This window comes from Anolis carolinensis, unplaced genomic scaffold (genome assembly GCF_035594765.1).
Source record: "Anolis carolinensis isolate JA03-04 unplaced genomic scaffold, rAnoCar3.1.pri scaffold_13, whole genome shotgun sequence".
Lineage (NCBI taxonomy): Eukaryota > Metazoa > Chordata > Lepidosauria > Squamata > Dactyloidae > Anolis > Anolis carolinensis.
Genome location: NW_026943824.1, coordinates 12,385,053 through 12,411,771, shown reverse-complemented (window position 1 = coordinate 12,411,771; position 26,719 = coordinate 12,385,053). Strand labels below are relative to the sequence as shown.

The following is a 26,719-nucleotide window of genomic DNA, read 5'->3' as shown; positions in this document are numbered from 1 at the left end:
TGAGACTCTACTGTACTTTATTTCCCATACCACCAGACTTCGCCACAGCAACGCATGGCCGGACACAGCTAGTAATTTAAATAAAAAACTGGAAAAAATGTATGTGTGGGCATGTACTTAGGCATTATTATTTCAAATGCGTATATGTATATGCATAAATGTGTGTGAGTATGAAGGGGGTCCTGCTTAGTCAAAGCCCAAGAAAACTGTAATTACAAAATACTAACTGACCCTGGGAACCTCAGTGGCAGGTCTGACCTCCTTCCCAGCCCTTTGCTTTCCTTTTCCAGGATGCATTGTTTGTCTCTTTGTGTCTAAAGGGAGGAAGGGGAGCCAGGCTGGGGCTGAGCTCCTTGCTGTCCTCAACTGACCCCTATGGCAAGGGATTGGGGGGGGGGGGAAGAGACCCCCACCCCAATAGACAGGCTCCATGGGGATTGGCCGGCTTTGCTGCCCGGCCTCCAATGTGCGCCTTGCAAAAGGGAAGAAGGCGGCGAGACACAGAGCTGCAGAGACACCGGCAGAGAGGAGAGCATTGTTGCAAGGCTGCATCTCCTGACTGTTTGTTTTTTATTTGCTTCTTCCAAGGACCCAGGCCCGTGAAAAGGAGATTGGGTGATGAAAAGCCTCCTTGCCACTGGGCGGCTTCTGCAGCATCAGGACCAGAAGGAAGGGGCCGGGGATGCAGCCAAGCATCATCATCATTGCTCTGACCGCATCCCTTGGCGCCGCTCCTTGGACCCTCCGATGCCCGGCTTTTCGGCTTAAGCCGGGATCAGGGTCATGCCAGCAGACGGCCTGTTCGGACCGGTCGATATAATCCTCCGGCCACGAAGGAAGGATAGCGGCGCCCATCGTCCTGCTGCGGGGAAGCCAGATCTGGAAGCCGGAGGAATACAAGCCCCTGAAACGGTAAGGAGAGGATGATGGGGGGCAAGGTCATTATTATTTATTATTATTATTTATTATTATGCACAGCTCTTTCTCGTCCTATGTTTGGTGTGTGCCTGCGTCCCTATTGCAAGGTTTCCTTGTTTGACCTTTGAGGCCGAGAGAGTGGGACTCGGTGGGGATTCGAACCCGGACCCCCAGAATTATAATAATGTGATTTATTAGTAGAATGATAATTATCCAATAGGAAAGAATGGGAGGAAGTATTTAGACCAGGCATGGGCCAACTTCGGCCCTCCAGGTGTTTTGGACTTCAACTCCCACAATTCCTAACAGCCTACTGGCTGTTAGGAATTGTGGGAGTTGAAGTCCAAAACACCTGGAGGGCTGAAGTTGGCCCATGCCTGATTTAGACAGAGATATGCATTCCCTGCTGGTTTATAGCAACCTTGTTTGTTTCTTACGGTTTTCTTACTGAGAAATGGCTGGAATAGAATAGGGTCTTCGTTGGCGGTCTCCCATCCAATTACTAGCCAGGGCTGACCCTGCTTAGCAGCCAAAATCTGACATGATCCTGAGCCTTTCTAAAAAATATCTCTTTATAGCAGGCATGGACAAATGTTGGCCCTCCAGGTGTTTTGGATTCCAACTCCCACAATTCCTAACACCCTACTGGGCTGAAGTTTGCCCGGTCCTGTTCTATAGGTACCTACCACTTGTTTACATATTCTTTACATATAGGTTAGGTAAAGGTTTTCCCCTGACATTAAGTCCAGCTGTGTCCGACTCAGGAGGTTGGTGCTTATCTCCATTTCTAAGCCGAAGAGCCGGCGTTGTCCGTAGACGTCTCCAAGGTCATGTGGCCACTGGCATCACTGCATGGAGCGCCGTTACCTTCTCGCCGGACCAGTACCTATTGATCTACTCACATTTACATATAAAGGGAGACAATTGAAGGCCCAAAGACATGCTTCCAGAATTATAATAATCTCACCCTCACCTTGGCCCTACGTTTTAAATACAGGCAGCCTCCCAAGTTATGACTATTCTGAAATGCATGGAAAGTGCCATTTCGGTTCAAAAAATTCATTTGCTAAGTTTGCATGGGAAAAGTCCTGATTTGCAGAATACTCCAAAATGCATGGGATGTGCTATTTCCAGCACAAAAATACCATTTTCAATTTTTTCAGGGAAAAAGTCTATATTTGCTGAATATTCCAATATGCATGGGAAGTGCCCTTTCCAGCACAAAATTTTTTTGCACATTTTGCATGGGAAAAGTCTGTATTTGCAGAATACATGGGAAGTGCCGTTTCCCAGCACAAAAATATCATTTGCACATTTTGCATGGAAAAAGTCCTAATTTGCGAAATACTGTGAAATGCATGGAAAGTGCTGTTTCCAGCACCAAAGATATCATTTGCAAATTACAGAGAGGGGAAGATGCACCTGTTAAATACATTCTTTTCCTGCCAATTTATGGCAACCTTGTTCACTTCCAAAGGTTTTCCTACTGAGAAACGGTTTCCCCCCCAGAATAGAACTGGACTTTGCCAGCGGATGCCCATCCAATTACTACCCAAGGCTGACCTGGCTTAGCATCCAAAATTGGACAGGATCTGGTGCCTTAAACATATCTTTAAAAATATTTTCAAAGGCTTTTTTTATGGACAATTCCTAGGATTCCTTAACCCAAAGCCATGGCAGTTAAAGAGGAATCAAACTTCATTCATTCCACGGTACGGATGCAACCTAATTCTGGGACTCCCTCGCCAGCTCTGGAAGGGATTGTTGTATTACAAAAACCTCTCCCTCCGGAGTCCGAAATTAGAACCTGCTCAGGGGTTTGCTTTCTTTAAAAGAAGAGCTGCTAAAGCAGATGATCCAGTTAATGCATCCTTAGAAGTGGAGCTCCTTTAAGAAGCATTTCTGCATTCAGGTGGAAAGGGCCAGTGCTGCCTTGGCTTCCTTTCCTCCGTCGCCTTCCAAAAACCCCATTATCCTGATGACAAATATATTTGAGTGACGCCATCTCCAAGAACAAATAGATCCGCTGCGAAATATCTAGATCTATATATATAAAAATCCATGATGCTTGCAATAAAATGTTGCCACAGAAGAACTCTGGGCTTCCGACATTCTTGACCTTGTGGTCACCTTCATTGTCATGGAACAATGCTGTAAGATCCTGGGAGTTGTAGTTTTACAAGGCCATGAGCCTTCTCTGCCAAAGAGTGCCAAACTACAACTCCCAGGGTTCCATCACATTGAGCCAGGGCAGTTAACATGGGATCAGACTGCAGTGTGGACGCAGCCCTTGGAATACTACAACTCCCAGGATTCCGTAGCAGCTGAATGGTGTCCACTTAATCCTTGCTGTCTGAGCTCCTTAGACATCTTCTTTAGCAATTCTATTCAAAATAAGATTCATGGCATTGTAGCTGGAAGGGCTAAATATTTACTTTTAATAGTAAATGAAAGGTAGATTCAAAAGGAGCTGAATTTACTGAATTATCTGATTTAATTAATATAAGTACAGTAGAGTCTCACTTATCCAAGCTAAACGGGCCGGCAGAAGCTTGGATAAGTGAATATCTTGGATAATAAGGAGGGATTAAGGAAAAGCCTATTAAACATCAAATTAGGTTATGATTTTACAAATTAAGCACCAAAACTTCATGTTATACAACAAATTTGACAGAAAAAATATTTCAATACGCAGTAATGTTATGTTGCAATTACTGTATTTAAGAATTTAGCACCAAAATATCACGATATATTGAAAATATTGACTACAAAAATGGCTTGGATAATCCAGAAACTTGGATAAGCAAGGCTTGGATAAGTGAGACTCTACTGTATATATACAGTAGATATATATACACATCCATATACATATATGCACATATATACATGCATATATGCACACATGTGTGCATATGCGCACATACATATCCATATATACACACATATATGTATACACATGTGCATACATATATGTACACATACATATATACACATAAACACATATCTATATAAACACACATATATACACATATATGCATACACACATATACATATAAACATACACATGAATATACATGTATATACATATACACACACATGCATACATATATAAATGCATATATACACACATAGGTAAGGTTTTCCCCTGACGTTAAGTCCAGTCATATCTGACTCTGGGGTGTGGTGCTCATCTCCATTTCTAAGCCAAAGAGCCGGCGTTGTCCGTAGACACCTCCAAGGTCATGTGGCCGGCATGACTGCATGGCGCGCCGTTATCTTCCCGCCGGAGCAGTACCTATTGATCTACTCACATTGGCATGTTTTTGAACTGCTAGGTTGGCAGGAGCTGGAGCTAACAGCGGCTGCTCACGCTGCTCTCCAGGCTTGAACCTGGGACCTTTCGGTCTGCAGCTCAGTGCTTTAACGCACTTTGCCACCGGGGCTCCATATATATATATATATATATATACACACATATATACATGTATAGTATATACACATACATATACACATATACATATACATGTGTAGATAGATGTGTGTATGTATATGCATGGATATGTGTGTATACATATGTATATACATATATACACACATAAACACATATCTCTACACATATATACACCCATATTCATATATATACACATATATCTATACACAGATATACATATACACACATATGCATACACATACATGTATATACATGGACCTATATATATATATATATATATATATATATATATATATATATACACATATGCATATACACACACACACACACACATATACACACACAAATGTACACAGATATACACATACATACATATATTACACACATATACAAACACATATCTTATTTATCTACACACACATATATTCTTCCTTTAAATGAAGGTACAACACAAATAGACAACCTCTGTAGTATTCCTACTGGTCAAAACAATCAGATTTCTCCCATGCGCACACACACAAACATAAAGATATATAAGAAGCATATGTGTGTGAGAGATCCCATAGAAATCCTCATAGAGATTTTCCCTTCTGGCAAGTCGACCTATTTTTAATTTGTTTTCGCAAACCTCCCCAAGGGATTTAAAAGGGACGGGGCGATGCATGCGTCATCCAGGCCTGATTGGAAACACGCATCCGGGGAGCAAATAACAATAAAGAACACAACACAACAAAATACTGAGAAATCAGGAAAAAAAGTCATTCAATGAGGTCATAAAAGAATGAGGGTTGCTCCTTTCATTAGTCTCCAACGCAAAGAGGGCATTGGAGACCAATGTGCCAAGGCAGCAAAGAATTTTATTTTGATAGCAATGAGAATTAAACAATAAATGTCAACTACAGTATTATTTTGGCTAGTTATATACCATCGTGTGCAAATATATATTTAAAGTCTTTTTTAAAAAAAAGTTGGAGGGGTAATAATGAGTTGCAGGGTGATATATTTTGAGAAGGTCTTAACTGGAAGTCTTTTCAATCTTGTTTAATGTTTTGTTGATTTAGGGTGAGTTTTATTATTGTGCGTGACTTAGTTCGGTAAGTTTGGTTCAAAGAAAGTTACCGTAAAAATAATATAAATATTCTAATACCTTTGTAGAGGGGTGTTTAGATTCCCGTCCTTAGATGAATTTATGATAAATATCCACCAACAGAGTTATGTCGCAGAATTCTTGCAGTGGGTTGGACTGGATGGCCCGTGAGGTCTCTTCCAACTCTACGATTCTATGATTCTAATGTATAGAGTTCAATTGTCAACATGCACGATTGCACAACTGCAATGTGCAATCTATATATATATAAAAGAGTGATGGAATCAGGGCACCGGACAAAACAACAAAACTACAAGCCCCCAGCCTCGAAATTTGACAACACAACCCATAATCCACGGCTCTAGATTGATACAACAAAAAGAAAAGAAAAATAAAGTCCTAATTAGAGGGAAATGAATAGTTGTTTTTAGCCAATTGCTGCCAGTTAGATGGCTAAGCTCCACCCACTTGGTCTCCTAGCAACCTTCTCAGCCCAGGGGACAGGCAGACTTAGGCCTCAGGCCTCTTCCGCACTGCCTATAAGATACAGATTATCTGATTTTAACTAGATTGTATGGCAGTGTAGACTCAAGGCCCTTCCACAGAGCTATATTACCCATTTATAATCTTACTAGCTGTGCCCAGCCACACGTTGCTGTGGCGATGTCTGGTGGTGTTGGTGAGAACTTGTAGAGGTAGTGATGGTATTGAATATCTGTTGTATGGTTGTCTTTATGTTTAGTATGCATTTGGTTGTTTGTGTACTGTGTAAGTGGTGAGGGTAGAGGGGGTCTATGTCCCTGTGTAGTAGTGTATAGTTTTTATATGTTGTCCATGTGTTGTGAATGCTTGGATTGTGTCCTGCTGCATAGTAGAAAGGGTTGGGCTGGATGGCCCTTAGGGGTCTCTGCAAACTCTTGGATTCTATGCTATTATTATTATTATTATTATTATTATTATTATTATTATTATTATTATTATCTTCATCATCATTATTATGTAGAGGCTGGATGGCCATCTGTCAGGAGTGCTTGGATTTTATCCTCCTGCATGGTAGAAAGAATACCACCACTACCTCAACAATTTCTCACCAACACCACCAGACAACGCCACAGCAACGCGTGGCCGGGCACAGCTAGTGGCAATATATATAGAGAGATAGAAGTGATAAATAGGTGCAATAGTGCCATGTGGCAACGTACAGGTCCCATAGAAAAGTCGTAAAGTTTTTGGGGAAACACCAGCCTCTGAAGCTCAGGAATGAATCAGCTTTTCCTAAAAACTTTACATCTTTTGTATGGGACCTGCTCCTTTCTCTATGTAGTCTCAAGACAGCCATCTATACATGTCCTCCCAGTCTATTTGCTATGTGAAATTGAAATTTCCCAAAGTTTCAATGGAATTTAGTTTGGAAGTCCATTTCCTCAATTTCTTTCTAATACTTTCTCCTGTTTCATTAGGTTCGGCGTCAGTAAGGATGTGAAAGATGGCCGAGCGTCCTCTCACGGTTTGTGGCCCGTTGACGGCAAAGCCTTCTCCGGATCGGCAACGGATCGAGTCTCTTCTTCCTCAAACGTTTGCCGGCTCCATAGATGGGTCTACGAAGGATGAGGAGTGGGACAGCATCCATGGAAATGAGCTGATCTTTGCTTTGGATGAAGAGGAGGATGTCGGCCTGGAGTCCGCAGACAGCTTCTCTCCGGGTGAAGAGGAGATCGGAAAAGACCAAATCCATCCCGCAGAACCCGCAACCTGTGCAGCGTCCCCTCTTCCTTCGCCGAAGCTGGCCCCGCAAGGTCCCAAACCCTTGATCAACTTGGTCAAGTCGGTCTCCACCGAGATCGAAGCCCGGGAAGGCTCCCCAGCCCCGAAGCCGCAGCCGCTGTTGAGTTTGGTCAAGTCCATCTCCACCGAGATCTCGCGCCTGGAGCCCGAGGTGACACCGTCCAAATCCGACTCCAAGCTCAACGTCCACCGCTGGCGGCAGATCACCCACCCGAAGGGCAAGAACGGCGACTCGCGGACCGCCCCGTCCTCCCCAAACATCTCCCCGTCGGAGAGCAGGGGCAGCTTCTTCAAAGCCCAGGAGGCCAAGTTCGAGGACACCAAGAGGCGCTTCTCGGAGGCCATGCAGGAGCCGCTCAGCCGGCTCAGCAAGATCATCGGCGAGGAGAATGTTTCCCCAAAACACAAACCGTCGCTCAACAACAGCCAAGACTCCCCTTCCAACCACGGCAAGGAATCCACCATCTTGGAGTGCTCCGGCCCAGGGACGGACTACCACGGTGCCACGGGAAAAGGACAAACGGAGGGCTTCGGCCTTGCAGAACCAAAGTGGGGCCCTTCCTCGAACTGCCGCTATGAGATCTGCTCCTACGGGGACCTGATCCAGGTGGTAGAAGTGGGCACGGGCCCCGAGGAGGTGCGGACCGTGCGACCCTTGGACGCTGTCCTCCGCCCCGCCGAGTCCTGCGGCTCTGTGCCCAACAAAGCCCTCGCCTGTGTCGCCCTCTTGGCCTACAACTACTTCGTCCTTCCGTTGCCCCCCTATGTCTCCGGCCTCTGCCTTGGCCTGGCCTCCGGCTTCCTCCTGGGCTTCCTGGTCATCCTGTTGCTAGTGCCAAAGCGGAACCGTTCGCCACGGAAAACAAGGGCCCTCCAGGACGCCTTGCTGCTGGACGACTCGGTGCGGAGGCAGCCGAGAGACGGCAACGTACTCAAGGTTAGGGAGATATTGGTTGGACTTCCTGGGTGGGAGCCAACGTATCCTTGGGAGTCCAGAGATGTGCCAGATTCCTTCGATTCTAAGGCACCATTGCTTGCACACTAATTTCAGTACCACTCATATACTACCACCACCATCATCATAGGCGATCCCTCGTATCCGAGTATGATTGCCTGCCAAGTGTAGCGTCTTAGAGGTGGGTCCCTAGGTGACAGTAGAGACCAAATACCATCACTAGGGAGAAAAAAAACCCATTCAAGCTGTCCCCAAGTTATAAACATCTGACTTACAAATGACTCAATAGTTCAGAACTGGGGTGAGATAACAGGAAGTGAGATAAATCCATCCCTCAGAAGGGAACTCTACTCCTGGAAGAGTCATTAAAGGTAAAGATAAAGGTTTTCCCCTGACGTTAAGTCCAGCTGTGTCCGACTCTGGGGGTTGGTGCTCATCTCCATTTCCCAGAAGGTCCCAGGTTCAAATCCCGGGAGCGGAATGAGCGCCTGCTGTTAGCCCCAGCTCCTGCCAACCTAGCAATTTGAAAACATGCAAATGTGAGTAGATCAATAGGTACCACTCCGGCGGGAAGGTAACGGCGCTCCATGCAGTCATGCCAGCCATATGACTTTGGAGGTGTCTATGGACAATGCCGGCTCTTTGGCCTAGAAATGGAGATGAGCACCAATCCCCAGAGTTGGTCACGACTGGACTTAACATCAGGGGAAAACCTTTACCTTTACCTATATCTATATATATAAAAGGGTAATTAAATTTTGGCCTAGGACAAAACAACAAAACTACACATCCCAGAAACACTAAACTTGGCAGCACAACCCCTCATCCATACCTCTACATTCATACAACAAAAAGAAAAGAAAAATAAAGTCCTAATTAGAGGGAGAGGAATAATTGTTTTTATCCCATTGCTGCCAGTTAGAAGGCTAAGCTCCGTCAGGGGAAAACCTTTACCCTTTACCTTAACTACCACCAATTCCTCAATACTTTATTTCCCATACCACCATACTTCGCCACAGCAATGCATGGCCGGGCACAGCTAGAAATTATTAATAATAATGGCTTGAGTGTTAACTATGACCATGGAGACCAAGGTTTAACTCCCCCTTCATCCATAGTAAACCTAGCAAAATCTTTGGCGTGCAACAAGTTGGAAGCAACTTAAGGGGACACAACAACAACGTAAATACAAATACTGTTCCCCCTTCTGCTCCAGAATGGTTTTTCGAAGCAGATTTATCTGGTTGCAATGAATGCATGTGAGGCATACGCTGAAATGGATTCTAGAGTGACAAATGCCTGATTTCATACCGCAAAAGGTGTTTCCTTCTAGGGCTGGATGAACCAAATGTACTTCTACGATCCGGAGATCTACCACCCGTCCCTGACCCACTCCGTGTTTGTCACTTTGGAGGACTCCAGCATGACGCTCTCTTACCCCAAGAACAACATCCCTCGAAGGGCCACTTTTGAGGAAGAAATCCTTGAGGCGACGTTTGTGAATCACCGGCAGTACGAGATGACCGGTGCCCAGGTCAGAAACCAACCTATTATAATGGCTGGGGAGGAGAGTTATTGGCTGCATGCCCTCCAACTATCCCAAATAGGCCCCATTGCTCTTCCACCATCCCATTTTCCAATGGCTTTTATATAAGTCCCAGTTTCTCTCTTTTTCGTCCACTTTTCTCCATTGTGGAAAGTGGAAGTGTTTTTGTAATGTAACGTTGGCATCTTTGTTTTTAATGTTTTCATATTTGTATATTTTAGATTGTATACTAATGCTTTTATGTCAGGCTGCTTTGAGGCTCCTTTGGGAGAGATAAAACGGGGTCTAAAGAAACATAATAATAATAATAATAATAATAATAATAATAATAATAATAATAATAATAATATATTGGGTGCCGTGCCAAAAGATCTCAGCCAGCATTTGGAAACAATAGACATTGACAAAATCATGATCTGCCAACTGCAAAAGGCCACCCTACTGGGATCTGCCAACTGCAAAAGGCCACCCTACTTGATGTTTTTATTGAATAACTGTTTTATTGCTGTGTTTTGATATTTGATTGTTTTATCGGGCAAGGCCCCATGTAAGCCGCCCCGAGTCCCTTCGGGGAGATGGGGCGTGGTATAAAAATAAAGTTGTTATTATTATTATTATTATTATTATTATTATTATTATTATTATTATTATTATCTGCACGCATCATCCGAAAATACATCACACAGTCCTAGACACTTGGGAAGTGTTTGACCTGTGATTTTGTGATACTAAATCCAGTATATCTATCTTGTTTGCTGTGTCATAATAAAATATAATAATAATAATAATAATAATAATAATAATAATAATAATAATAATATAAAACAAACCAGCGTCGCCTGAGGACAAAAGGGGAAAGTGGAAGGAAAGAGGAAGAAGCAGGGACCCTTTAAAATCTGTTGGAAAGTGGTATGGCAAAGGGTTCATCCGGACTGGGATGACCCTACCCCGCCGTCCCCCTTTCTTTGCTCTCACGTCTTGCCCCTTGGTGTTCTAGGTCTTCCTTTCCCCACCTGCTTTGGCCCGGAAGAGGATGTGGAACAAGAAATACCCCATCTGCGTTCTTTTCCCAGACCCGAGCAACATGGAGGCAGATCCCGCAAGGGAGAAGGGTGCCAGGAAGAGGCCGGTTCCGGGCCAGGAGGCCCCGGCCAAGCTTGCACCTGAAGCCCCGGAAAGGACCCTCTACCTCTTTGGCCGGACGGGGCGAAGCAAGGAGGAGTGGTTCCAGCACTTTGTCAGGGCTTCCCGGCTGGAAGGTGGAGAGGCGCTCCATGCCAACCCCAGCGAACCCCGGTCAGGTAAAAAAGGACCCATCAAACTCAACTTGGAATGCATCTACATTGCACAGTTTGACTCTGCTTCAACTGCCACAAGCTAGAGCAGGGGTCCCCAAACTTTTTAAGCAGAGGGCCGGTCCACAATCCTTCAGACTGTTGAGGGGCCGAATTATCATTTGAAAAAAAAATACAAACAAATTCCTATGCACACTGCACATGTCTTATTTGTAGTGCAACAACAACAACGAAAGAATGCAATATTTAAAAATGAAAACAATTTTAACCAACATAAACCTATTAGGATTTCAATGAAAAGTGTGGGCCTACTACTGGCCAATGACATAGTCAAGTTAATTAGGATTGTTGTTGCTGTTGTTGTGTGCCTTCAAGTCATGTCAAACTTTTTAGTCATGTCAGCCTAAGTCTAAAATTAATTATTTATTTACTGCATTTATTTACTACATTTATATCCCACCCTTCTCACCCCGAAGGGGACTCAGAGCAGCTGTATGTACATACAATATATTATATTATTAGCATAACACAATATTAGCATTATATATTACTATATTGAACTATACCACTAGGACACGGAACAATGGCTTCAAACTACAGGAAAGGAGATTCCACCTGAACATCAGGAAGAACTTCCTCACTGTGAGAGCTGTTTGACAGTTGAACTCTCTCCCTCGGGCCGTGGTGGAGGCTCCTTCTTTGGAGGCTTTTAAGCAGAGGCTGGATGGCCATCAGGGCCGGCCGGAGATATTTTTTGATGTAAAGCGGGGGTGCTGAAAAGCGCCCCCGCCACCGGCGCCCTGGCCCCGCCCAGCGTGCCCTGGCCCCGCCTCCCACGCTGCGTGGGAGGCGGGGCCAGGGCGAATAGTGAGGGGGCGGGGCCAGAGTTGGCCCCGCCCCCCCGTGCCCTGGCCCCGCCTCCCACGCAGCGTGGGAGGCGGGGCCAGGGCACGCTGGGCGGGGGGCGGGGCCAGAGTTGGCCCCGCCTCCCACGCTACCCCCGCTCGCCCGTCTGGCCTTTTGTAGCAGGCCAGACTCAGCGGAGGTTTCTCCAGGCCGCGATTGCGGCCTGGAGGAACCTCCGCTGAGTCTGGCCTGCTACAAAAGGCCAGACGGGCGAGCGGGGGTAACGTGGGAGGCGGGGCCAGCTCTGACGCCGCTCCCCCCCCCCCCCGCCCAGCGTGCCTTGGCCCTGCCTCCCACGCAACGTGGGAGGCGGGGCCAGGGCACGCTGGGCGGGGGGGGCGGCGTCAGAGCTGGCCCCGCCTCCCACGTTACCCCCGCTCGCCCGTCTGGCCTTGTGTAGCAGGCCAGACTCAGCGGAGGTTCCTCCAGGCCGCAATCGCGGCCTGGAGAAACCTCCGCTGAGTCTGGCCTGCTACAAAAGGCCAGACGGGCGAGCGGGAGTAGCGTGGGAGGCGGGGCCAGCTCTGACGCCGCTCCCCCCCCCCGCCCAGCGTGCCTTGGCCCCGCCTCCCACGCTGCGTGGGAGGCAGGGCCAAGGCACGCTGGGCGGGGGGGGGGAGCGGCGTCAGAGCTGGCCCCGCCTCCCACGCTACTCCCGCTCGCCCGTCTGGCCTTTTCTAGCAGGCCAGACGGGCCAGGGCGCACTGGGCGGGAGGCGGGGCACCGTCAGGGCGGTGCCCCGCCTCCCGCCCAGCCTGACGGCGCCCCCCCGGGCCTGCGCCCGAGGCGGCGGCGTCAGCTGCCGCATGAGTGGGGCCGGCCCTGATGGCCATCTGTTGGGGGTGCTTTGAATGCGATTTCCTGCTTCTTAGCGGGGGGTTGGACTAGATGGCCCATGAGGTCTCTTCCAACTCTACGATTCTATGATATAATATGTAATATATACCATATAATTAATATTATTATATGGTATTACTATTAGTATTATATTGTAAGATAATAATAAGATTATTATCAATATTATATGCATATACAATATATTATTTTATTAAAACTGATATAAAATATTATATTATAAAACTGAGGGCGGGGGCCAGGTAAATGACCTTGGAGGGCCACATCCAGCCCCAGGGCCTTAGTTTGGGGACCCCTGAGCTAGAGTCTATGGGAGTTGCATTTTAACAAACGTCTCTGCAAAGGAGTCCTGTTGTCTCGCCAAAATATATCTCCTAGCATTGAGTCAGGGCAGTTAAAGTGGTATCAAACTGCATTCATACTACAGCAAGCATGGGCAAACTTTGGCCCTCCCTCCAGGTGTTTTGGACTTCAACTCCTACAATTTCTAAAAGCCTAGTCATTTATTATTGTTGTTGTCATTACTGTTATTGTTGTTGTTATATTATATTTATTTGGATAGCTTTACAAGGAGATTAGGTGAATCCATAGAAGCCAGGACCAATCATGGCTGCTAATGATAATACTGTGTTCCCTCACTTATTGCTGGGGTTAGGTTCCAGGACCACCCGCAATAAGTGAAAATCCGCGAAGTAGGGACACTATATTTATTTTAATATTTATACATTATTTTAGTAGTTATACACTACTTTAAGTCTTTATCAACCAATCATGTGTTGATAAATTGCCTCCTTCTCCTCCCGTTGCTGCTTGGGCTCCTTTTCTCTCCCTTTGGCTTCTCCTTCCTCCCTTCCTTAGGCTGTAAATTGTAATTTTTTATAATTTATAATAGTCTTTTAGAGTTTATTGAAAAACCGTGAAACAACGAATCAGCGAAAAGTGAACCACAAAGTAGTGAGGGAACGCTGTATTATTATCATTATCATATGAATCCATAGAAGTCAGGACCAACCATGGCTGGTCATAATAATATATCATCATCATCATCATCATATTTTATTTTATTTGGACAGCTTTGTAAGGTGATTAGGTGAATCCATGGAGGTCAGAGCAGTCCATGGCTGCTAGTCATATATTATTATTATCAACATCATTACTATCATTATCATAAGAATCCATAGAAGTCAGGACCAAACATGGCAGCTAATGATAATATTATCATCATCATCGTCATCATATTTTATTTGGATAGCTTTGCAAGGTGATGAGGTGAATCCATGGAGATCAGAGCAGTCCGTGGCTGCTAGTCATATTATAATTATTATCAACATTATTATTATTATTACTATTATCATAAGAATCCATAGAAGTCAGGACCAACCATGGCTGCTCATAATAATATCATCATCATCATCATCATCAACATCATCATCATCATCATCATATTTTATTTAGATATCTTTGCAAGGTGATTAGGTGAGTCCATGGAAATCAGAGCAGTCCGTGGCTTCTAGTCATATATTATTATCAACATCATTATTATCATTATCATAAGAATCCATAGAAGTCGGACCAACCATGGCTGCTCATAATAATATATCATCATCATATTTTATTTTATTTGGACAGCTTTGCAAGGTGATTAGGTGAACCCATGGAGATCAGAGCAGTCCATGGCTGCTAGTCATATATTATTATAATCATTATTATTTTATTATGACACGGCAAACAAGATAGATATGCTGGATTTCATATCACAAAATCACAAGTCGAACACTTCCCAAGTGTCTAGGACTGTGTGATGTATTTTCGGATGATGCGTGCAGATTCCAGTAGGGAGGCCTTTTGCAGTTATTATTATTATTATTATCATTATTATTATTATTATATTTTATTAGGGTAGCTTTACAAGGAGAGTAGATGAATCCATGGAGGATGATGATGATGATAATATAATAATAATAATAATAATAATAATAATAATAATAATAATAATGTGTCCAGGTGAGTCAGGTGAGCCTCCTCCTTAACCCTGCCTCTTCTTCCCACCCAGGTGTGAGCCCCTCCGGGAGGGCTCCCCACAGCGAGAGCAGTGGCAGCAGCAGCAGCCGGGGCAGCACAGAGGACATCCCAGCTGCCCTCAAGCCCAAGGAGCTGGCAGTCAGCCTCCGGGAGAAGCTCCTCCTGGACTACGGCGCCTACATGTCTCGGGTGGTGCCTCCGGCGAGTGAGGCCAGCCCAGCCCAGAGCCCCTGCCTCAGCGCCGCTAGCAGCCCGGACCCCAAAAGGGTGAGGATAGAGGGTGACGTGACACCTGGGACATCCACATCACCATCCACTTGGTGTTGAATCCATGGGTCCTCAAACTACGGCCCACGGGCCACATCCAGCACACAAGGCCTTTTCACCAGTCCCGATCTTAAACTTTAGACTCACTGCTACCATTGCAACCATTTCATAGAATCATAGAGTTGGAAGAGACCACATGGGCCATCTAGTGCAACCCCTAGCCATGCAGGAAAAGCACAAAGTGCCCCCGACAGATGCCATCCAGCTTCTGTTTCTAAGGAAGGAGCTTCCACCATACTCCGAGGCAGAGAGTTCCACTGCTGAACAGCTCTTAGAGTCAGGAAATTCTTCCTAATGTTTAAGTGGAATCTCTTCTCCTGTCATTTGGTATCAAGGGCAGCAGAAAACAAGCCTGCTCCCTCTTCCTTTTGGCGTCCTTTCACATAGTCATACATGGCTATCATGTCTCCTCTCAACCTTCTCTTCCCTCGATTTTACTGAATGACAACTCTCATCCCTTTTGATTAGCTGGGGACAATGGGGATTGCAAACCCAACAGCGTTTGTAGTTCTAAGGTTGGGGAAAGGTCAAAGGATATAGTAAAGTCAGGCATTATGTGATAAGGAAGAGGGAGCAGGTCTTGTTTACTGCTGCCCTGGATACTAGGATTCAATGGGACAGGACTGCCCAAAAGAGCAAAAAAATGGGACATGGGACGTTTGGTTGAAATCAGTGACCGTCCCTTTAAATACGGGACACCATTGCGATCCAAACCCTTCCAGGCGTTCCTGCATCACTCCCATAATATAGAACAGGGGTCCTCAAACTTTTTAAGTGGAGGGCCGGTTCATGGTCCCTCAGGCTGTTGAGGGGCCGAATTATCATTTGAAAAAAAATACGAACAAATTCCTATGCACACTGCACATGTCTTATTTGTAGTGCAAAAAAAAACCAAACCAAAACAACCCAACAACAACTATTTATTTATTTATTTACTGCATTTATACCCCACCCTCTCTCACCCCGAAGGGGACTCAGAGCGGCTTACAAGTTGTATGTACATACAATATATCAGGGGTCCCCAAACTTTTTAAACGGGGCCAGTTCACGATCCTTCGGACCGTTGGAGGGCCGGACTATAGTTGGCCACCGAGCAATAATAATAATAAATAATAATAACAATAATAATAATAATAATAATAATAATAATAACAACAATAATAATAGTTTTAGAAGAGACCCCTTGGGCCATTTAGTCCTATCCCTTTCTGCCTTTGTGCACCGAAAGCACAAGCAAAGCACCCCTGACAGATGGCCACTCAGCCTCAATGTTATTAATAATAATAATAATAATAATAATAATAAGGGTTGTAAGAGAAGAAGAGACCCCTTGGGTTATTTAGCCCAACCCCCTTTCTGCCCTTTTGCCGTGGGGGCCGGATAAATGGCTTCGATGGGCCGCATCCGGCCCCCGGGCCTTAGTTTGGGGACCCCTGATATAGAAGATGCAATCCGGCATCTGGAGGAGGGCCGCACAAAAGGACATGGTGGGCTGCAATCGGTTTGGGTCCTCCAAGCAATTGTATGGAAAGTTTCCACCGTAGCTTACCATAGCTTTGAAGCCTGACCTATGGGATTTTGGAACGATGCCGAAACCACCATGGCAAACTCCTTTTTGTCCATTTTAGATCCAGGGGGAGGCGAATCTGGTGGGTGGACCCTCCACGGCGTGGGTCAACGCGTTGCTCGGCCGGATGTTTTGGGACTTCCTCAGAGAGAAATACTGGGCCGACCAGGTCTCAAACAAGATCCAGAAGAAACTGGGCAGAATCAAGGTGAGGAATCTGTTAGGAATTGTGGGAGTTGTAGTCCAAAACACCCAGAGGGCCAAAGTTTGGCCAAGCCTGGGATAGACCTTTCTGATTGCAAACATCTCACTTCCTTTGCTTTGCCTCCGCTCCCGAGCAGCTGCCCTACTTCATGAATGAACTCACCTTGACCGAACTGGACATGGGGGCCTGCATCCCACACATCCTGAGCGCATCCAGCCCTACGGTCGACAGCCAAGGTGAGCAGGACACATTCCCAGTATCTGAAGACACGGAAGTGATCGAGCATCATGGCATTACTTTACTTTTGGTCCCAGCACATCATAGTATTGCATTGCAGGTACCAACAATTCATAGAAAGGACCTTGAGTTTCCTAGAAACTCTGGTGACTTCCAGGAGAAGCATTCAGTCGAATCTTAATGGTTTTCAGTACACTATGTAACACAATTTTTGTTCCAAAACTATTTTGAGACTCATTGAAAAACTAGAGCAAAATGTGCTGCAGGATGTGCTTCCCGCAAGAATAAAGTTTTGGCATTTTAATAAACTTTTCCCATGTTTTTATGATAGAACCAAGGAACAAAAATGGTGTTACTACATGCGATTTTTCTCTCTCTCTATGATGTATTGCAGGGCTTTGGGTGGACATGGAAGTGACCTACACAGGATCCCTGCAGATGACCCTGGAGACGAAGATGAACCTGTACAAACTGGGCAAAGAGGCCTCTGGAGAGGAGAGCGGGAGAGCCGACCATGGCAGTGAAGGGTGAGCAAGGCCTTCCATGGCTGCATCTACACTGTGGAGTTAACACAGTTGGGCGCCACTTTGGTTGCGGGTCCCTGAGAAGTCCCAGTCTAACAATAGGAGGGAAGAATAGAGCGACAGTCAGACTGAAGACCAATAGGAGAAGGGCGTTTACTCATCTACCCATCAAAGTCCTCGATGAGGACTATAAGCTTGTGCAGGATGTGGTTGAGTTCCAACACTATGGCATCCCGAGAGTTGTAATTTTAGCGGGTCCTTAGCCAGAGCTTCACCCAATGACAGCTCCTCAAATGTCATAGTTTTGCTTCCATCTGAAACTTTGGCACATCTGCCCATCCGTGCCAGCTCAGACCCAGTCTGGGGAGCATCGGCTCGCCATAAATCTGTCATTTAATAGCCCTGGCCTTGCAAAAGCCATGATTTGCACGCACTTCTCAGGGGAAAGATTAGACAAGGACCGTTAATGGGGGCAAAAGGCCCCGTCAGGGACTGAAGAGACCTAGGAGTCAGGTTAAACTTCAGCCAGAAAGGAATGGCTGGAAGGAGAAGGAATGTGCGGAGCTGTCCTTCCGTCAGGTTGTTCTTGTTTATCAGGACGGATGGTTCTAGGAAAGTTATCAGTGTCTGGGGAGAAAAATACACTGTTCCAGGCTAATAATAATAATAATAATAATAATAATAACTTATGATTTTGTGATATGAAATCCAGCATATCTATCTTGTTTGCTGTGTCATACAATGTCATTGTGTCAATAATGATAATAATAATAATAATAATAATAATAATAATAATAATAATAATAATAATAATAATAATAATAATATGATACTTGGAACAACATCAGGCATCGAAGGAGAAGCAGCCATTACCTGGAACAATACCAGGGGCACATAATAATAATAATAATAATAATAATAATAATAATAATAATAATAATAATGTCTCACTTATCCAACATTCGCTTATCCAGTGTTCTGGATTATCCAACGCAGTTTGCCTTTTAGTAGTCAGTGTTTTTGTAGTCAATGTTCTCAATACATTGTAATGTTTTGGTGCTAAATTTGTAAATACAGTAATTACTACATAACATTACCGTGTACTGAACTGCTTTTTTCTGTCAATTTGTTGTAAAACATGATGTTTTGTTGCTTAATCTGTAAAATCATAACATAATTTGATATATAATAGGCTTTTCCTTAATCCCTCCTTATTATCCAACATTTTTGCTTATCCAACGTTCTACCGGCCCGTTTATGTTGGATAAGTGAGACTCTACTGTAATAATAATAGACATTGACAAAATTAGGATCTGCCAACTGCAAAAGGCCACCCTACTGGGATCTGCGCGCATCATCCGAAAATACATCACACAGTCCTAGACACTTGGGAAGTGTTAGACTTGTGATTTTGTGATACGAAATCCAGCATGTCTATCTTGTTTGCTGTGTCATAATAAAATAATAATAATAATAATAATAATAATAATAATAATAATAATAATAATAATAATAATATCTACCTAGAAGATCAGGGGGCAGAGGACTCTTACAAGTAAAACAAGTAGTCAAAGAAGAAGAACATGCCCTGGCAGAATATGTAAAGCAAAGTGAAGAACCTGCTTTAATTGAAGTCAAAAATCAGAAATTCCTCAAAGCACAGCAGACAAAAAACCAGTACAAGAAAACCGCACTACAAACTAGAGCTGACAGCTGGCACAACAAAACATTGCATGGAAAGTTCCTTGACAAAATTGAAGGAAAAGCTGATAAAGAGAAGACCTGGCTCTGGCTCACGAATGGGACCCTGAAGAAGGAGACAGAAGGCCTGATCCTTGCAGCCCAGGAGCAAGACATCAGGACAAAGGCAATTCAGGCCAAGATCGAAAAATCAGCTGATCACCCAAAATGCAGGAAACCGACGAAACCATTGATTATATCCTCAGCTGCTGTAAGAAAATCGCACAGACAGGCTACAAACAGAGGCACAACTATGTGGCCCAAATGATCCATTGGAACTTATGCCTCAAGTACCACCTCCCAGCAGCAAAGAACTGGTGGGATCACAAACCTGCAAAAGTCTTGGAAAATGGACACGCAAAGATACTGTGGGACTTCCGAATCCAGACTGACAAAGTTCTGGAACAGAACACACCAGACATCACAGTTGTGGAAAAGAAAAAGGTTTGGATCATTGATGTTGCCATCCCAGGTGACAGTTGCATTGACGAAAAACAACAGGAAAAACTCAGCCGCTATCAGGACCTCAAGATTGAACTTCAAAGACTCTGGCAGAAACCAGTGCAGGTGGTCCCGGTGGTGATGGGCACACTGGGTGCTGTGCCAAAAGATCTCAGCCGGCATTTGGAAACAATAGACATTGACAAAATCCTGATCTGCCAACTGCAAAAGGCCACCCGACTGGGATCTGCACGCATCATCCGAAAATACATCACACAGTCCTAAACGCTTGGGAAGTGTTCGACTTGTGATTTTGTGATATGAAATCCAGCATGTCTATCTTGTTTGCTGTGTCATAATAATAATAATAATAATAATAATAATAATAATAATAATAATAATAATAATAATAATAGAAGAATAGGTAGAAGAAGAGAAACATGCACTGGCAGATGATGTGAAAGACAGTCAAGAACCAACATTGATGGAGGTCAATAGTAGAAAAATAGTAATATTGATATAGAATCCTGGAGTTTGCAATTCGGTGAGGCAGAGGAGGCGAAAGGCCAGGGCTCGAGAGGTTTCCTCCTGCGGACGAAGCAATTGCCTCCTCGCAGAAGGGAAATCCTCCTTGATCCTAGATGTGGGTCATGATCTTAATCCCAGGAAGCTTCCACAAATAAATGTGTGCTGCCCGAGGTCAGGGCTCCGTCTTTAGACCTCGGGTCACCCATTTCTCTCTGCTTGCTCCTTCCTTGCAGAGTCAGGCCCCGCCTAGTCTTGCTGGCCGACAGCGAAGCTGAATCCTCCAGCGCCGGTTCCTCCGAGGAAGAAGACGCCCCTCCTTCGGTGGAGAATTCTTTGGGGGGCCCAGGAGAAAGGGTGGCCCCTCCCGGGATGGAGAGGTAAGCATGGGATAACATGGGATATTGTTATTGCAATGTGTTCCCATTGGGCAGCATATTCCCAATGTGTACGTTGTTGCTGTTGATGCAGCCTAGAATCGTGTTGGCCTTTTTAGTGGCCGCGTCACATTCTCGTTCCCTTCCAGCCACCTTGGCGGCCACAGCACCAGCAGGAAGATCCTGCGCTTCGTGGACATGATCGCCAAGTCCAAGTACTTCCAGAAGGCCACCGAGAACGAGTTCATCAAAAAGAAGATCGAGGAGGTCTCCAACACGCCGCTGCTGCTGACCGTCGAGGTCCAGGAACTCACTGGGACCCTGGCGGTCAATATCCCACCACCTCCAACAGACCGAGTCTGGTATGCAGTCTGGATGCCCATCTGTCGGGAGTGCTTGGATTGTTTCTTCCTTGCAAAAGGGGCTTGGACTGGCTGGCTCTTGGGGGTCTCTTCTAATGCTATGATTCTATGACAGACCTGATGGCATTGGCATCAGGAAGGATTGAGTGGTGTCCTTCTTGACAAAACGGGGTTAGACTAGATGGCCCTTAGGAGTCCCTTTCAACCCTGTGATTCTATTATTTCACAGACCTATTTCTCCATCAATCTGCTCATGTCTATGAGACTGGATGGCCATCTGTTGGGAGGGACTGAATGGTGTCATCCCTGGCAAGAAGGGAGTTGGATGAGATGGCCCTTGGGTATCACTTTACAACCCTGGAATTCTATTGTTCTATATTCCTTTTTCTCCATGAACCTGCTCATGGCTGGCTGGCTATCTGTCAGGAGGGCTTTGATGATGTCTTCCTTCCTTACTAAAGCCAGTTGGACTGGATGGCCATTGGGGTCTCGTCCATCTCTAGAGTGTACTTCTACTTATTTCTAATGTCAACGAGGCTAGATGACCATCTGTTGGGAGGGATCGGATGGTGTCTTCCTTTATGGCAGAATGGCCTTGGACTGGATGGACTTTGGGGTCCCTTTCAGCTCTTTGATTCCATTATTCTATAGCCCTATTTCTCCAGGAACCTGCTCAGGTCAATGAGGCTGGATGGCCATCAGTCGGGAGGGATTAGATAGTGTCTTCCTTTATGGCAGAATGGAGGTGGATTGGATGGCCCTTGGGGTTCCCAGAGATGGAAGGGACCTTGATGGCCATCTGTTGTTGTTGTTGTTGTTGTTGTTGTTGTTGTTGTTGCAGTTTGCTGTTGTTTGCCATCTTCTCCATTATGAGGCGGACTTCTTGCAAGAATGCGGGTCTAGGGCTTAAAGGAAATCAGTAGGATCTGGGTTGTTGTGAGTTTTCTGGACTGTATGGCCATGTTCAATAGGATCCTTTTTCCTCTTACCTGGTTCCAGGTACAGCTTCCGGATCCCTCCGCAGCTGGACCTGAAAGTCCGCCCCAAACTGGGAGAACGGGAGGTCACATTCATCCATGTCACCGAATGGATCGAGAAGAAGCTTCAGCATGAATTCCAGGTACCTGTCTGGTTAAAGTGGATCCTGAAACGGGAAATAATAATAATAATAATAATAATAATAATAATAATAATAATAAGTCCTAGACACTAGGGAAGTGTTCGACTTGTGATTTTGTGATACGAAATCCAGCATATCTATCTTGTTTGCTGTGTCATAATAAAATAGTAATAATAATAATAATCACACAGTCCTAAACACTTGGGAAGTGTTTGACTTGTGGTTTTTTTTTATATGAAATCCAGCATATACATCTCGTTTGCTGTGTCATAATCTGTTTTTGTGTCAATAATAACAATAATAATAAATTCAGTTTCTAGCCCGAACACATGATAGAATCATGTTACATTAGTTGTAGAGATTATAATAATAAATAACAACAACAACATAATTCCTGGCTAGAGCACACCATAGGACCATGCTACATTAATTGTAGAGATGATAATAATAATTAAATAGTAATAATAATAATAATAATAATAATAATAATAATAATAATAATAGACACTTTCCGGCCAGAGCACATAATAGAACTATGATATTATATCTACTGAGATGATGATGATGATGATGATGATGATGATATTACAGTAGAGTCTCACTTATCCAAGCCTCGCTTATCCAAGTTTCTGGATTATCCAAGCCATTTTTGTAGTCAATGTTTTCAATATATTGTAATATTTTGGTGCTAAATTTGTAAATACATTAATTACAACATAACATTACTGCATATTGAACTGTTTTTCTGTCAAATTTGTTGTATAACATGATGTTTTGGTGCTTAATTTGTAAAATCATAACCTAATTTGATGTTTAATAGGCTTTTCCTTAATCCCTCCTTATTATCCAAGATATTCGCTTATCCAAGCTTCTGCCGGCCCGTTTAGCTTGGATAAGTGAGACTCTACAACAATAACAACTGCATTGACTAGCATTATATGGCAGTGTCAACTCTCGTTTAATGCAGGTCAATGCAGTTAAACTGCATTATGAAACTGTATCAAATGGCAGTGTAGATGGGGCCCATGGTTTGAATCCTGGGATGATCACACTCTCTCAGATTCACAAACAGCTTTAAGGCAAATAACAATAACAACAACAGTGATAGATCAGGCAATAATAGATATTGTATATATAAAATTACATAAAGATGTTCCTTTTTCTTTTCCTCCAGAAAGTTTTAGTGATGCCAAATATGGACGACCTCATATTACCTCTGATGCACTCTGGATTGGAATCCCAGGCGTTTGGTGATGGATCCCAGAAGGAATCCCATGAAGAAGTATCTAAAGCAAGGATGTAATGGGAGACACTGAATTTGGAATCCATCGTTTCTTGTGGCCGAAAGTGGAACAGGTCAAAGTGAGAGGTTTTCTTGTTTTGCAAGTTCTGAAGAGTTCGGCCGATCCCCACCCAGGGGTTCATCTGGGCCAAGGAGATCAATAGGGAGGCACTAAAAACCTTGAACTTCTCTCAAATAGCCCCTCTCCCTCACGCTTGCAGAAGGTGGTTTCCCATCTCAGCGCTCTCCATAAAGGACCATGAACCTCCACGAAACCTCAGCAAAAAGGAGAGCCAATCGCTTTTGAATGGCATTGCAGAAGGGCTCCCTCTAGTGGCGGAAGGCGTCTGACTATCCTAGCATGGGATTGGCCCGCCTTTCGCATCTTGCGTTCGCAAATGAATGGCTGGAAAAAAATCACACTGTGAATCCAAATCCACCTTGAATGCCAGGGAGAATGGGGCAAGATGTCTAACAAGAACAACTGGACATTTTAGGGGAGGCCAAAAATGCATTTTTAAAAATATGCTTGGTTTTGATTCAAACGCTCTCTCCATATATATATATGATCAGGGGAATCTACGAATGCTTGAGAAATGCCATGGTCTTGAATATATATTATATACACACACATACATATATTTATATACATATACATACACAGGGAGAGAGAGAAATGGGATCAGAAATCCATGAATTCTGATCGATTGAATATATATATATATATTGAATATATATATATATATATATATATATATATATATATATATATATTCGATTGATTGCTATATATATATATATATATATATATATATATATATATATATATATCTCCTGAAGACACTGTGAATGCTTTAAAAATGTTGTGGACTTGAATACACACACACAAGTATATGGGATCGGAAATCTATGAATTCTGATCAAATATATATATATACGTGTGTGTGTATAGCTACACATCCTGAAGAGTCTATGAATGCTTTAAAAGTGACATGGACTTGGTCATATATATGATACACATATATGTATGTGTGTGTGTGTGTGAGAGAGAGAGAGAGAATAAGATTCATGGCTATCTGGATTGGGAATCTCTGAATTCTGATCCAGTACACACACACACACACATATACATGAATCCTGAGAAGTACATGAATGCTTTAAAAGTGCCACGGCCTTGATCATTCATATATATACATACACATACTACAGTAGAGTCTCACCTATCCAAGCTAAACAGGCCAGCAGAACCTTGGATAAGCGAATATCTTGGATAATAAGGAGGGATTAAGGAAGAGCCTATTAAACATCAAATTCGGTTATGATTTTACAAATTAAGCACCAAAACATCATGTTATACAACAAATTTGACAGAAAAAGTAGTTTAGTACGCAATAGTATTCCATAGTAATTACTGTATTTACGAATTTAGCACCAAAATATCATGATATATTGAAAACATTGACTACAAAAATGTCTTGGATAATCCAAAATCTTGGATAAGTGAGTCTTGGATAAGTGAGACTCTACTGTGTATGTATATGTGTGTGTATATATAAGCTCAGGGGAATCAATGAATCCTAATCTCCCTCTATATCTATATATATCTATATATATAAAAGGGTAATGAAATTTCGGTCTAGGACAAAACAACAAAACTACACATGCCAGAAACACTAAACTTGGCAGCACAACCCCTCATCCATGCCTCTACGTTCATACAACAAAAAGAAAAGAAAAATAAAGTCCTAATTATAGGGAGAGGAATAATTGCTTTCATCCAATTGCTGTCAGTTAGAAGGCTAACTCCGCCCACTTGGTCTCCTAGCAACCCACTCAGCCCAGGGGACAGGCAGAGTTAGGCCTCACTTAGGCCTCTTCCACACTGCCTATAAAATACAGATTATCTGATTTCCCATACCACCATATTTCGCCACAGCAGCTTGTGTGTGTGTATATATATATATATATATATGTGTGTGTGTGTGTGTGTCTGTATACATGTGTGTATATGAGTGTGTGTGTGTGTGTGTATCTATATATAGGATCAGAGGAATCCATGAATGCGTTAAGGAAAATGCTACAATCTTGATTCAAATACCCTCTCCATCCATATATGTATATAAGGATGAAGAGGGTACTTGAATATATGTATGTATGTGTATATCTCAGGATTTAAAAATTGCAGGTACAAGGTGCGAATTCTGCCATTGGAAGTAAAGGAACCCAACTGCAAAGAACGGAGAGAGCGATAAAAGTCCTAACTGCTTTCACCTGCCTCCCATTCAAACCTACGGGAGGAGGAAAAAACAAAACAATCCATAACATACCAATGCAAAAGAAGATGGGACATGACCGGGATGTTGCCCAGACTAAATAGCATGACTCTGGGCAACGCCATGGCGCTGTTTGACCTTCCATGTCATAAGTAATAATGATTAATAATAACTTCCAAATAAATAAACAAAAAAGCAATAGCTGGCGACTCGGATATGGCCAAACAAAGGGCTTTCGTTGCAAACCTTGGCTAAATTGCGGTTGAAGTCGGAGCACTCGGGAAGAATAAAAGGTTTGCATCAATATTTTGGGTGTCTTGGCTTTTGTGATGTTTTCTATATCCAGGCCTGGGCAAACTTCGGCCCTCTCTCCAGGTGTTTTGGACGACAACTCCCACAATTCCTAACAGCCTACCGGCTGTTAGGAATTGTGGGAGTTGTCGTCCAAAACACCTGGAGAGAGGGCCGAAGTTTGCCCAGGCCTGATCTTTATAATAAAATATGTTTCTAAATACCTAGCTGTGTTTGCATTGACTCAGCATGATGGGACTTGTAGTTCACCTACATCCAGAGATTACTGAACCTAAACGGCATTGGATCTGCACCAAACTTGGCACACACAATCAACACGACCGACTTTGAATCCTGGCAGAGTTTGGGGAGAATTGACCCACGGTCTTGGGAGTTGTAGTTCACCCTCATTTTCCCAATGCATTTTCCTAATGCATCTGGAAGAACATTATTTATTATTTATTAGCAACATTTATATCCCGCCCTTGTCACCCCGAAGGGGACTCAGGGCGGTTTATAAGTACTGTATATAGACATACAATATATTATATTATACGACTTTAGTGCAATATTATTAGTAATATTGCATGTAATATACAGTAGAGTCTCACTTATCCAACACTCGCTT

General features: G+C 43.8%; 1 protein-coding gene across 1 annotated transcript; it reads left to right on the top strand.

Annotated features, from left to right (window-relative positions):
- The first annotated feature begins 891 nt into the window (after positions 1 to 891).
- On the top strand, positions 892 to 26,106 carry LOC100568124 (testis-expressed protein 2). Its single transcript, XM_008116809.3, has 12 exons — positions 892 to 912; positions 6,917 to 8,178; positions 9,530 to 9,730; positions 10,740 to 11,043; positions 14,852 to 15,087; positions 16,776 to 16,922; positions 17,056 to 17,155; positions 17,551 to 17,683; positions 20,623 to 20,766; positions 20,913 to 21,125; positions 22,125 to 22,245; positions 23,420 to 26,106. Exons 2-12 carry the CDS (start codon positions 6,943 to 6,945, stop codon positions 23,546 to 23,548), a joined length of 2,964 nt encoding a protein of 987 aa, XP_008115016.2. The 5' UTR covers positions 892 to 912; positions 6,917 to 6,942; the 3' UTR covers positions 23,549 to 26,106.
- The last annotated feature ends 613 nt before the right edge of the window (positions 26,107 to 26,719 follow it).

Bases quoted from the DNA above. Each gene is read 5' to 3' on its own strand.
- LOC100568124 (XM_008116809.3), top strand. From the start codon at position 6,943: ATGGCCGAGCGTCCTCTCACGGTTTGTGGCCCGTTGACGGCAAAGCCT. The intron at 17,156-17,550 runs GTGAGCAGGACA...GATGTATTGCAG, and splicing joins CCCTACGGTCGACAGCCAAG to GGCTTTGGGTGGACATGGAA. The intron at 21,126-22,124 runs GTATGCAGTCTG...ACCTGGTTCCAG, and splicing joins CCTCCAACAGACCGAGTCTG to GTACAGCTTCCGGATCCCTC.